We start from the raw sequence: 12700 nt of genomic DNA, 5'->3' as shown, positions 1-12700 counted from the left end.
CAGGAAGTGAACTGGGTCATTTTCCCCCCGCCTGGCGCTGATCCTTAGGGGGCCCTGGAGAGCAGACAGGAGCCTCCAGTGGGGTCTCCAGCTGGGGAGCCTGGAGAAGCCTCTGAAGGGCAGAGGTCACTGGCTGTTTTAGAGGGGTGTCATGACTTGTTCAAGGTCGCAGAGTCAGTGGCCTGGGGGGACAATGGGCAAATCTCTCACCTGCTGAGCCTCAGTTTTCACATCTGTAAGATGGGTACAGTGTTCTTACAGGGCTACTGTGGTGATGAGAGATGCTCGGTGCTCAGAGCCTCCAGCACGGAGCTCAGCACACAGTGTCCTCTGTCAACACACTGTCAGCATGGAGGAGGCGGTGGACATGGGCCTTGAAGGACGAGTCCGGTTTTCACAGGTGGAGATGGGCAGGAGCAGCATTCCAGGAGAGGGGATGGTAGGAGCCACTGCTGGTGCCGGGATCATGGAGGACAACTTGGGAGAGTCTGGGATCATGGGGCGGTGGGAGATAAGTCAGGGAACAGGTGGCTCCGGGGGCTGAGCTGTGTTCTGTTGGCTGTGGTGAGCCGTGGGAGGTTATTGAGCAGGGGAGGGACCTGAGCAGAGGGTGCTGCATGTGCTGTGCTCAAGGCCCCCCTCCCTGATCCTGCCACCTTGCCAGCATGAGAGCCTGTCCTGGGGGCTCCGTCCTCCTGACTGTCCCTTGCTGTGAGCTTGCCGGGTCAAATGGAGAACTTCTCAGACACCTGGCACTTTAGAGGCCACCTCAGATTAGACACGGGGCTGGGGGGACAGGGGCCTGCCCCAAGTTGCCCAGCAGGACAGGCCTCCCCAGGACTGTAGGACTAGCCTCCCAGTGGCCAGCTCCTGCTCAGGGTCCCAGGGGGCCTCCAGACATGAGTGTCAGGGTGCTTTTCTGTAGCTGGGTGCCCCCATCCCCCGAGACCTGGCCATCAGGTCAGTGTCCAAGGACTCCCTGAGCCCCCAGAACTGTGTGGTGAGCTCCTGCTGTGTGCCTGGCTCAGTGTCCAGCCCCCTGCACTGTCTCCTCTGACCCCCACGACATCACTGAGAGCAGGGCACAGCTGTGACCGCCCTGCACAGATGAGCTGTCCAGAACCCTTGGCCTGGAGCTGGCACAGTTGGCCGTCCCATCACCCTCACTGGCTGGACCTTAACCAGCCTCTTGGAGAAACCACGGTGGTCCCTCTTCCTGTTGCTGTGGGGTCATCGCGTCTGGCTGTGGGGTCCCTGCGTGAAGCAGGAATCTAAGACTCTACTCCCTTTGGCTCAGCCTGAGTTGTGCCCTTGATCACTGGGGCCGGGGACAGCTGGAGCAGTCTCTTCCCTGGGTGACCAGCTAGGCCCCGGGATGCCTGCAGGAGAGTTAGGAGAGATGCCCACATGGGGCTCAGCGAGGACGACCTTGGTGGAATTCGGAGCAGGCAGGGCCAGTTTCCGGAATTAAGTGCAGAAGGTAATAAACTCGTCTCAGTGCGGAGAGAGCTCAGAGCTGCTGGGTCATGCCCGCAGAGAGCAAAGTGGCCTCTTCTCAGAGGAGCAGGTGGGTGGAACCCAGGCAGAGTGGAGGACCCCAAGATGGGAGGCTGTCGGGGCTGGGCTGTGGGCGGGCCTTCAGTGAGTGGCGCCTGTGGCGGGCATGGCTGTGCGGGCGGAGCTGCAGTGGGCGGGGCTTCAGTGGGTGGAGCTGCGGTGGGCGTGACCATCAATGGACGGAGCCTGCAGCAGGTGGGGTCAGGAGGCTGGAAATGGGCTGCTGCTGCCTGAGAGCCAGGGTGGGTGAACAGGAGGGAGACAGACCTGGGGCTGAATCCTGGCTCTGCCCTTCCTGGCTGTGTGGCTCTAGGCTGGTTATTTTACCTCTCTGAGCTCAGTTTCTAACTGCCAAATGGTCCCAAGAGTATCTCTCTCCTGGGGTGGCTGTGAAGATTCCAGCAAGGTCATGCCAGACTTCGGGCATTTCCTCTGGATCAACACAGCAGGCACCTCCCCGTGGGGCTTTGGCCTTGAAGGAGGTGATGCGACTGTCTCTGGAGAGGTCTGGAGTGAGCCGCCAGGAGGCCATGTGCAGAGGAGGGAGGAAGGCCATGTACGGACCTGGGGAAAGGATTCTGGGGTCGTGGTTGTGGTGGCATTCAGGTTTTCTGTGGCTGCGTAACAAACCACCCCAAACCTTAATGGCATCAGACAATGGTTCAGTTACACTCATGTTCCTGAGGGTCAGAAGCTCAGAACGGGCCTGGCAGGGATGTTTGTCTCTTCCCCACAGTGTCTGAGGTTTCATCTGGGACGACTAGCAGGCTGGGGTGACTTGAGAGCTGGGGACTGGAGTCTCTGGAGGTGTCTTTGCTCACACATCTGGCGGTCGCTGCTGCCTGTCAGCCCGCACGGCTCCGCGTGCCCTCTGCATGTGGTCGCTCCATCTGGGGTAGCTGGACTTCCTCATAGCGTGGCCGCTGGGCCCCGAGAATGAGCATCCTACGAAGAAGGCAGAAGGTGGTGGCATTACAATCTAGCTTGGATGGCACTTGGTGTCATTTCCGTGTTCTGTTGGCTGAGGCCGTTGCAAAGGCCCACCCAGGTTCAAGGGGAGGGGTCTCAGACCCCACCGCCTGGTGGGAGAGGTGTCAGTGTGGTATTGGAGAAGAGCATGTGGGATGGGGCTGTCGTGTAGCCGTCTTTGAAAATACAGTCTGCCACAGGGGTGGTTCAGAGGCCCCCAAGGAGCTCGGAGGGGATAAGAGAAAGACTTCCAGAAGGAGTGGGGGACACATCCTGAGGTGCTGGAATGTGTAGGTGTGGTTGGTGCGTGCTGTGGGGAGGGGGAGACAGACACCTGTACGGAAAGGTTGTGCTCCAGGGTGATACAGTTGACTCCTCGCATTCACCGAGTACCTGCTGGGTACCGGGCACAGGCCCGGGAGCTGGGCCTCCCTGGGCAGCATGGAGCTGCAGGCTTAGGGCCTACACCTCCTTCAGAGGGGACAGACGTCAGAAGGACGTTCAATGCGCAGGAGTGTCGGCTCACTCACCTGACACCTGTTCACTGCCGCCCCTGGGCCAGCCCTGGGCAGGGCGCGGAGGACACCGGTGGCTCAGCGCCCAGGAGCGCAGGGTCTGGGGCTGACAGGGTGCTGAGAGGTGCATAGAAGTTGGCTGGTTTGGGAATATGAGGCCTTTGCACATACTCGGTTCTGTCTGCAAACATTTGTGCTCAAGCCCTGAGTTCAGTTCTTAGAACCCCGAGACAGGGCAGAGCCGGTCGCTGACCTGGGGAGCCGCAGTCCGCCGTGGGGCAGATCAAGGGCTCGGATGAGCACATGTGGCTCCCTGGGAGAGACCAGAGACCGCGCTTGTGGGAATCAGAAGAGGGCCGGGTTGCTTCGGGGTGGCGAGGGAGCAGCTTCACATGGAGGTGGCACCCCAGGAGGATCATGTGATTATTCAAACAGGGGTGAGGGCAGATCCCTGGAGGAATGTCCCTGGGCCCAGAGCCCGGGTGTCCGGTGCCATGAGCTTCCTGCAGGGGGCATTTCCATGTCTGTCCCTGTCTTTGTGCCCTCGAGTGCCAGCTCCGTGGGGCAGGGACCGTGTCTGCTTTGCCCCGGGCCCGGTGTCAGCCTGAGCTTGGTGGCGAGTGGGCACCCACTGCATCTTCACCCGGTGGAGGACCAGATGAACCACAGAAAAGTCAGACGGGATGGCCTCTCTGGCCGTGGGGGGCAGCCCGAGGCCCACGGAGCTCACTCTTTGGGCCCAGGCTGCGATGGCCTTGGCGGCACTGGGTGGGTTCCAGAGATCAGCTTCCCGGTTCACGACTGTAATTAGCAGCCAGCCCTTAAGTAGGTTAAGGAGGGAGAGCTCGCGTGCAATTTGGCGTGATTTTCCAGCACGTAACGCTGGGGAAGGCAGCGGCGGAGGCCTGGACCTGTTCCCGAACCGAGACGTGACCTATAAGGAGAGGGTTCTGAGGGCGGGGAGACAGACTCTCCAAGGCGGGCAGGGGGTGACAGAGGGCAGTCTGGCAGGATGTGTGAAAATTCAGGGCGCACGTGCATTTGTGCCAGTAACTGTGCTTAGAGAACCAGCCTACAGAAACGCCCGTGCTAGAGGATGCTTATGGACAAGTGGCATGTGAGAGCCGTCTCCCAGCCAAGCCTGGGTCTCCCCCACGACCAGGCCCTAGGGAGACACACTCCTCAGACCTGGCCCCTGGCCCTGGGGGGCTTTCAGGCCAGGGGAGGCACACAGGCCAGTGGATAAAGCCCACCCAGCATGGTCAGTGCTGTGATGTAGAGGAGCACAGTCATGTGTACTTGCTGCTGTCCCTGAAGGCTGCTGTCCACCTCCTGTCACCTCCTCCTAGAAGCCCTCCCTGACTGCACACAGGTTCATCTCCTTTCTGTGCATGCCCACAGCCCTGTGTGTCCCTCCGTAGTCCTCTACTCATTGTCACGGTTAGAAGGAAAGCCTGAGAGGGAGGGCGAGAACTCTGCATCCCGGGACCCGCTCTGGGTGTATCGGAATCTCAGGAGCGGATGTGCACGTGTGGTCTTATAAAGCTTGTTTAGTGTTCGTACGTAGTCATAAAATTTGGAAACCCCAAGCCAGTTGCCTTCATAACACACACAGCAGAGCAGAGAGCTCTACACATCGTCACAGCTGTGGCATGGGCTCTAGTCAGCACCCCGAGTACACAGCAAGCTCCTGACATCAGGGGGGCTTACCTCCAGGACAACCCTGGAAAACAAGCTGACTGTGCGTCTCTGGCCAGGCCAGGACGCCTGCTGGGGTCCCGCGTCGGGGGCCCTGGAGGAGGGACACACTAAGTGCAGAGCCGTGGAGAAGGGGTGGAGACAGACAGTTGAAACATCCCCAAGGGTCGTGGAAGGCGAGAGGTGAGTCGCTGGAACGAGCGAGGCGTCTGGCCCTCCCTGTGCTCCCTCAGCCCGGCGTGTCCCCTCTCCCGCCGTCTGCCACACTGGTGTGGTGGCCAGTGTGCACAGCCACCTTCCCCGATGCCCACAGCCTCCTGTTCCTCTGTTTGTTGAGCGAGTGAGCACGTGATATGAGACCTGCGCACCAGCAGGTGGCTGAGGGGACGGTGGGGCATCAGACACAGCTGAGCTGGGACCCTCGGTGAGTCCCTTCCCTAGGCGTGTGGCTTTGGGAAAGTCCTCTGCCGTCTCCCAGCCTCAGTGTCCTCTTCCATAAAGCAGGGTGATAGACTGTTCCTGTGGGGCACGGTGTGAACCAAATGAGAGAATGCACGGGCCGGGACTCGGTCTGTCAGGCCTGGGAATGGGGCGCATAGTAGGTCCTCAAACATTTGTTGGGTGGGTGAATGAATGAATGAGCCAGCAAACAGCAACAGGAAGAGTAGCTTTGCTGTTTTCGCAGTTGGAGTCGAGTGGCCTTCGGCCGAGCTGCAGGCTGGAGTCATGGTGACTTGCGTGGTGTCCAGCGGCCTGGGGCGCCGTGAAGGATCTGGGCAGATGCTCCACAGCTGGAGGGGGCAGGGCTGCAGTGTCACCTGCACGAATTGGGATCACGTGGAAGGGAAAGGAGACAGTGCAGAGCCTGTGTTCTAGGTGGCCTCACAGCTGGCTTCCAGGTTTGATGACTGGAAGAAGCGTGGCACATTTGCTTCTGGTGTCTGGAATGAAGTCAGCTCGGTGAATTTCTGTGAACAGAGTGGGAAGTCGCCCCGGTCAGGTCTGGGCCAAGGAGTGGAGAGCAGTGTTCGGTGGTAAGTTGGCCGGAGGCATGCTGCCCGGCTCTGCGGGCAGAGGATGCTCGAGGTCCGAGTGATCAGCGTGAGGACGCCATCAGCCCAAGGACACCCTCACCCCGGTTCTGGAGCTCTGCCAGCTGAAACAGCAGAACCAAGGGCTTGACCTTGACAGTGGCCATGGCATTTGTGGGGTTCAGCCACCGTGCCTGCTCCCCAAGCCAAGGGCCAGCGAGGCCTGGTGCTGGCTCTGGGTTGGTCCCGCTCAGAGCACCAGGACTGGGCAGGACTGGGCAAGGCACTTGGAGCAGAGGTCAGTGTTGGGCAGCCCCCAGCTACCTGGATGGCCATCAGACCAACTGTGGGGGCAGCGGCTGCTCCACCCCTAACCCCAATCATAGTGCCCGCCTCCTGCACCCCAACAATGCGGCCGGTGCCCAGCTGGGTCACAGCCTCACACGTGCTCTCTCTTCTGCTCCACACAAGGGTCCCATGTTTGGGAAGACTTGTCCCCATTTTATCGAGGAGAAAGCTGGGGCCCCAAGAGGTCATGTGACCTGCCCGGGGGACACAGCCAGGGAGAGTGTAGCAGGGATCGGTACAGGACTATCTCCCTGCGGGCTTGCCGCCCTGCCACATGTTGAGGTGGGCCGAAGCTCGCAGGCAAAGTCAGGACATCCGCTGGTGAGGCTGATGTGTGAACAAAGGTGTGGCCCTTGGGGAACCCCAGACCGCCGTCCCCAGCCCGAGTGGCAGGTCCACCTCTGAGACTGGAGAGGACTAAGCTGTTGTTCACGACACTGTCAGCTCTTGGGCCAGGGGCTTGCTCTGCTTCTGCAGATTCTAAAAAGTGCCTCATGAGACCCAACTCCAATTCACAGATGTGCAAACTGAGGCTCCTCCATGTTCAGTATGCCATCCGAGGTCACACAGCTGCCCCTGCACCCCTGCCGTGGGTGCAAACCTGGCCTTGCTGGCTGCTGTCCCGTTCCTCCGGCCGTTCCTGGGGACACAGCAGGATTGCACCTGGAGGGATGTAGGGGAGGGATGGCAGTCTGCAGGTCCTCCTCAGCCCCGAGCCGCGCCCGCCATGCTGAGCCTGAGCGTTATGTGTCCACGTTACTGCAATGACCCTTTCTATTCCCGGCGGGCCCCCCATTCTGGGCTTCCATTAGCACAGGGGATTAAATAATCACAGCCTTGTGTGATTGATCCTTACCGCTCCAGTTCGTGTTTTCTGTTATTATCACAGTCAGAGACTTGTTAAACCAAACCTTAGAGCCGCTCTTGGCGCTGGGGAAAACGAACCTGCCGCATTTGCTGTTAGGTCTCGGGGCGTGGCCGTTCTCTCCCTTTCTCTGTTTCTCTCTCTCTTTTAAAGTTTTTATCAGACTTTATTTCTTAGAGCAGTTTTCAGTTTACAGAACAATTGAACAGAAAGCAGAGAGTGAGAGTTCCCACGTACATGCCACCCACCCTCCCGGCTTCCCCTGTGAACCTCCTGCATTGGTGTGGCACAATTCTTATAACTGAGGAACCGATTTTGAAATATTCTTATGAACTGACGTCCGTGGTCGACAGCAGGGCCCGCTCTTGGTGTCATGAGTCCTGGGGGTTTGCACAAATGCATGATGACATGCGTCCACTGTGACAGTACCGTATTTTCATATCATATCGTAGAGTATTTCACTGGCCTAAACGTCCCCTGTGCTCCACCTGTTCACCCCCTTCCCCCTGGCCCCTGGCAACCCTGGATCCTTTTACTGTCGCATAGTTTTGCGTTTTCCAGAATGTCATGTAGACATTTCAGATCGGCTTCTGACACCTAGTAATATGCGTGTGAGTTTCCTTCATGTCTTTTCTTTCATGTCTGGCTTGAGAGCTCATTTCTTGATAGTTCTTTTCTTTATGTGACATCGGAGCAGCAGACACGAGTCCTGGTGGGAACGGCCCCATCCCTGTCTTGGGGCCGCCTGGAGAAAATCTGGGGTGTTGCCCGGCGCGGCCCCGCTCCCCTGCTCCCCTCATCTGGGTCTGCTCGCTCAGCAGCGGCAGCAGCGACCACAGCGGGAGGTGCGAGGAAAGAGTCCGGATGGGGGCGCAAAAAGGTCCACACCACAAATCCACAAGATTCACAGACATGAGGCCAGGGCCAAGCGGGCAGACGCGGGCGGCAGGGACTACCTGTGCGTTGGTACCCGCACAGGAGGCTGGCGTCCTTGGTCACAGTGCAGTGTCTGCTTCCTGCCACCAGAGGGCAGCACCCCCTCCCACCTGCCACTGCCCAGAGGCCCCGAGGCTTTTGAGGATGCTCCAGGTGGGAGGGCTTGGGTGCTCCCAGCAAAAATGATGTCTTAAAGTAGCTTTTCCCCCAAACCAAATCTATCTCCAGTAACCGGGAAACTGGTGATGTCAGGCTGTGTGTTCTTGAAACCGACAATAGCTATTGTGTATTGAGGACTTACGGTTTGCTGGGCCCCAGGCTGCTCGCTGGGCAACCATTTCTGCCCATCCTCCTAGCATCCCCCGGGGACAGGTGATGTGAGCAGAGGGCGGATGGACGGACAGACAGACGGAAGGCTGGGAGTTCCCGGGACTCACCTGAGATCACAGCACGTAGGAGAGGAGGCTGGAGCAGCACGGGGCCGTCTGCCCCCACAGCCCAGGCAGCCCCCAGGACTCTGACATGGATCCCCAGCGTGCTTGGTTTGATGTTTCCCTCATCCGGGATTTGAGCCAGATTCCAGTAGTATACAAACGTGCCTTGTCTGCTTGTGGAGAGATGATGGCGTCTTGTTCTCTGTATGCCTAACAGATGAGAAGATGAGAAGATCGCAGAGTGGAAGGTCTACTCCCCCAGCCCCTGCAATCTCAGTTTAGCCTCACACGTGCACCAGGGTGACTCAGGAGCCCGTCAGCCCCACGTCAGCCCCGGGCATCCCCAGGCCTGTGCGTGGGTTTCAAACCTCGACTCCAGCGGCTTGTTCCGCCTGAGGAGTCTTAACTTCAAGCCCAGGAGAGCCTCACTCTCTGCCTCCTCCTGGCAACTTTATTAAATAATAGATGAAGCAGTTTCTGCAATTATTCTCTAGGGAAAAGGAGCGAAGGCCAACCTGCTGTTGACATTTAACCAGAGCAGGAAATGTCCCCGTGGCTCCCAGGACAACAGACTAGCTCATGGAGCCCTCGTGACCTCTGCGCCGTCCAGCCTGCTGTTTGGTTTCCTGACTCCTCTGGAAACGCGAGGCAGGCAATGACGGGGGTCTGGGGTGACCAGGGCAACACCCGGTTATTTTTCGTGCCGCTCAGCTTCTCTCCTGTTCCTGCGTCTCCAGGCAGTGTGGCTTCTTGTCCCCAGACAGCAGACACCCGCTGCCCTTGGGGTGTGCAGAGCCCTCCTCCCCAGAAGGCCTACTGTCCCCAGCAGGAGCCAGGCCCCCCTCTGTGCTGCCCACGGTCAACTCCCACGGTGGGCAGGGACCGCAGAGGAGGAGAGGGGCTCCACTCCGGCAGATTGGGGGCTGGGGAGGACGGGGGGCAGGTCGGAAACTGGATGGAGAAATGCCCTCCTCTGCCTGACGTCCACCTCCTCGATTTTTACAACAGAGATGAGGGCCGATGCTTGGTCAACGCTAGTATGAGGCAGTTGTGTAAATGTGTGTGTGTGTGCCTGCGTGTGTATTTAACCATTGCCCCGACCCGTCCCTCCATGGGTTTCCAGCGCCTCAAATGTCCTGGGTCGTGGCTGGCTTAAAAGGGGACAGAGACAATTTCAGGTCAGTGTCCCCAGGATGCAGAGGGAGTTTGAAGCCACGTCACAGTAGGGCTGTGCTTGCAGAAGAGGTGGCTCTGGGTCTCCTGGCTGCAGAAGGGCTGCGAGCTCACCAGGGGAACCTGGCTCCCGAGGCCCTGGAGGGCTGAGCTCGTGCCAGATCGAGGCCGCCGCTCTGCAGGGTGGGGGGGTGTGACCACTCCATCGGAGCTGGTGTGCAGACAGCGACGAGGGCCAGGCCCCGCTCATTGGGTGGGGCTGCTGTGGACAGATTGGGAGATAAGCCACATAGAGATGATTGAGTGATGCAAGGGGTTGGCCAGATGGCCTCTCACATCATCCACGGGTCCCCAAGGAAGAAGACGAGTCTGTCCCCTGACGTCCTATGGGACCTGTGCTGGGGTGGGTGGGCCGGAGTCCTGGTGTTGTTGCTGCTTTGCTCCCCTGTTCCTGGTGCATCCCACGCTGTAACTGGCCCCTTTCTCCCCACAGTGTCGGAGCCCCAGGCTGCGCACAGCCCCGTGGAGAAGCCACCCGGCACGGTGATCCTGTGCCACACCTGCGGGAACGTGTGCAAGGGGGAGGTGCTGCGCGTCCAGAATAAGCACTTCCACATCAAGTGCTTCGTCTGCAAAGGTGAGCACCTCTGACCCCCGTCCCGCTTGCCACGGCCACAGGGACGGCCCTGCAGCGTGGCCTCCAGACCAGGCCTCCCCGCTGTGACTCTGGACCCCAGGGCGTCTCTGGGAATCCTGTTAGATCTGGGATGCTGGAAGATCCTCAGAGTCCAGAATCTGCGTGCAACACTGTGGTCTTCTCAGTGTGGCCTGCCTCCCTGGTGGGCGTGACGAGGAATCGGCCAGAGTCGGGAGGGTCAGAGGACGAGGTCCAGGTGTCAAGGACTGTCCTCATACGGCTGCTGCAGCGTCCGAGGACGCAGAGCCAGTGGCCAGGGCAAAGTGGCCGCCTGAGCCCCGTAGCCAGAAGGTAAATGGTCATTGTTGACGGCGTGACCTTGACAGCGCAGGCACACAGGACCTACGCTGGGCCACACGCCCTCGGGAGCCCCGCCCGGAGCAGGGCTTCACCACTCACTCCACGTGCAGACGCTTTGATCTTCCTCTGATTGTTGGAAATAGCATGAATAATATACTAAATTTAATACCGAAAAGATGAGAAGAAACTAAAACAGAACAGTCCTGGGGAACCCTCTGTGGGGGAGGGGCTTGGCTGCGAGCGCCCCCCCTGCCCTCTCCTCCTTCCTACTCTGGAGTTAACACCTGCTCCAGGTGCACAAATGGGGTGACATGCACTCGCATCTCATTTCCTAAAAGTATATGAAAAATAGCATTTTGGGGAAGGAATGAGCAAGTCAAACCAATCTGACACAGTATCCACACCCAAAGGGTTTGCAGTTTTACAGGAATTATATTAAGGGTACTAGACACACTGCCCCACACACACGGCGGGCGGGGTCCTCACCACCTGCCTTCCTGGAGGCTTGTTGTGACGTCCTCTGGCCGTTCAGAGATGCGCGCGGCCTTAGCCATGAGGACCTTCCTGAGCTCAAGGAGCAGTGAGGGTTTGCTTGTTTATGGGCAAAGCTGGGAAATATGCCGCACGTAGGTGGTTGGGGGACATGATTTTTGCCGACATTGGGTGGCCCTGTCAAGTTACTGCAGCTGCATTCACAGGCTCCACTCAGGGGCTCGGTGGCCCTACTGTGCGCCGGGCCCGGCAGAGGGCTCTGGGGAGCACTAAAGAGTAAGAAGGCTTAGCTTTGGCTGGTGAGGAGATAAATATACCAGCCAAGGTGTGCAACACAACTTGAAAGTTCGCTTTTAGTGGTAAAACCCAGGGCCAGGGGGGCGCAGGAAGGGCTTGGAAGCTTCCGGAGATGGCTTTGCAGAGGAGGTGGGGTTCAGGCTCTAACTTGGAAATGGGAGGGCTCCAGCAGTCAGAGGGGGTGCCAGGCCGTCACAGGGGTAGGGGCAGCGAGCGTGCAGGACAGGGCGTGCGGCAGCCTGCACGGGGGCTCGCTGGTGTGACTGGGCGGGACCCCTGCCCGAGCCGGCAGCGCAGTGAGGGACGGATGACTGTCCGCTCGAGGGGGCAGCTGCGGCCTGAGACGTAGGAGCCTGTCCGGGGCTTGATCCCAGGCCTGCACGTGGCCCCTGCATGAGGGCCTTCTGTGGAGGCGCCTCCACGGGGGAGACGGGGGCTGAGCGAGGCAGCAGGTCAGCCCCCATCCCCAGAGGGCTCTGCCTGCAGCTGCGTCGGGGCCTCAGGCTCCATGTGAAGACGGCACTGAGTCCTGCTGTTTGAAAAGAAAACTTGAGAACCACCGGCCCAGACTCTTCAGCTGCAGAAGGAGAGCACCCCAGAAATGGCCTTGATGCATCCTGGCCCTGGAGGAGGTCTGAGTGCAACGGGGGAGACACGGGGGGCCGGGCAGGGGGCTGACAATGTAGGGAAGACCATGAGTGCTGCCAGTGCTACCCAACGCGGGGACCCCATGGGGGCTGCGCCATTGCTGGCAGGGGCAGGGGGGCCCTGGGACCCTCCGTCTGAGGCTGACCCTGCCCCTGCCCCTCAGAGGGGCTGCGGCTCCGTCCATGGGCCTGGGGGCAATCAGGGACGTCCCTAGGGGTCACTTGATACCCCCAGATTCGCCTGGATCCAGGGGTCCCCCTCACGTCCGCAGCCTGGCCTGACCCCTGTGAGTTCTCCCCCTGACTCCGTCCTCCCGGGTACTTCGTTACCACCACCTGGCGAAGGCTGCTAGAGTCCTTGCCAGGGGGACACGGGGCACCCCCAGGACGGCCGCTTGACATGAAGCAAGGGGTGCGCCCCAGGGCACAGCCTGGGAGGGTGTGGAAAAGATGAAGCAGCGCGGGTCGTGGAGTGGGAATGGAGAGCCCCCGCGTTTCTGTAAACCAGAGCGCATCCCCTGCCTTTGCCACCACCCCACACCCGCCGCCAGGCTCTAGGTGAAGGCAGTGCATCAGCACCCGCAAAATCTTTCCTATGGAGGAGGTGACAGCTGCCCCATCAGTGCCCCCTTGGCCGGTGCCCCCCGCCCTGGTCAGTGCCCCACTGTGGTCAGTGCCCCCCTGGTCAGTGCCCCCGCCCCCGAAGCTTCCCCTCCCTTCCTCAGAGCCTGCCGGCCCCGT

General features: G+C 59.8%; 1 protein-coding gene across 36 annotated transcripts in view; it reads left to right on the top strand.

Annotated features, from left to right (window-relative positions):
- The window catches only part of ABLIM2 (actin binding LIM protein family member 2), a 166876-nt gene that overhangs the window by 38221 nt on the left and 115955 nt on the right, over positions 1 to 12700 (top strand). For all 36 annotated transcript variants that reach the window (XR_011502376.1, XM_070506313.1, XM_070506316.1 and 33 more), the window contains exon 2: positions 10020 to 10163. Coding sequence is in view for 35 of the 36 variants with exons in the window: in XM_070506313.1 (XP_070362414.1) it covers positions 10020 to 10163 (144 nt within the window). In the remaining variant the exon portion in view is untranslated. The remainder of the gene's footprint in view (positions 1 to 10019; positions 10164 to 12700) is intronic.

The sequence above is a fragment of the Equus asinus genome, chromosome 3 (assembly GCF_041296235.1).
Source record: "Equus asinus isolate D_3611 breed Donkey chromosome 3, EquAss-T2T_v2, whole genome shotgun sequence".
In the NCBI taxonomy this organism is placed as follows: Eukaryota; Metazoa; Chordata; class Mammalia; order Perissodactyla; family Equidae; genus Equus; species Equus asinus.
This window is presented reverse-complemented; position numbering and strand designations above follow the sequence as displayed.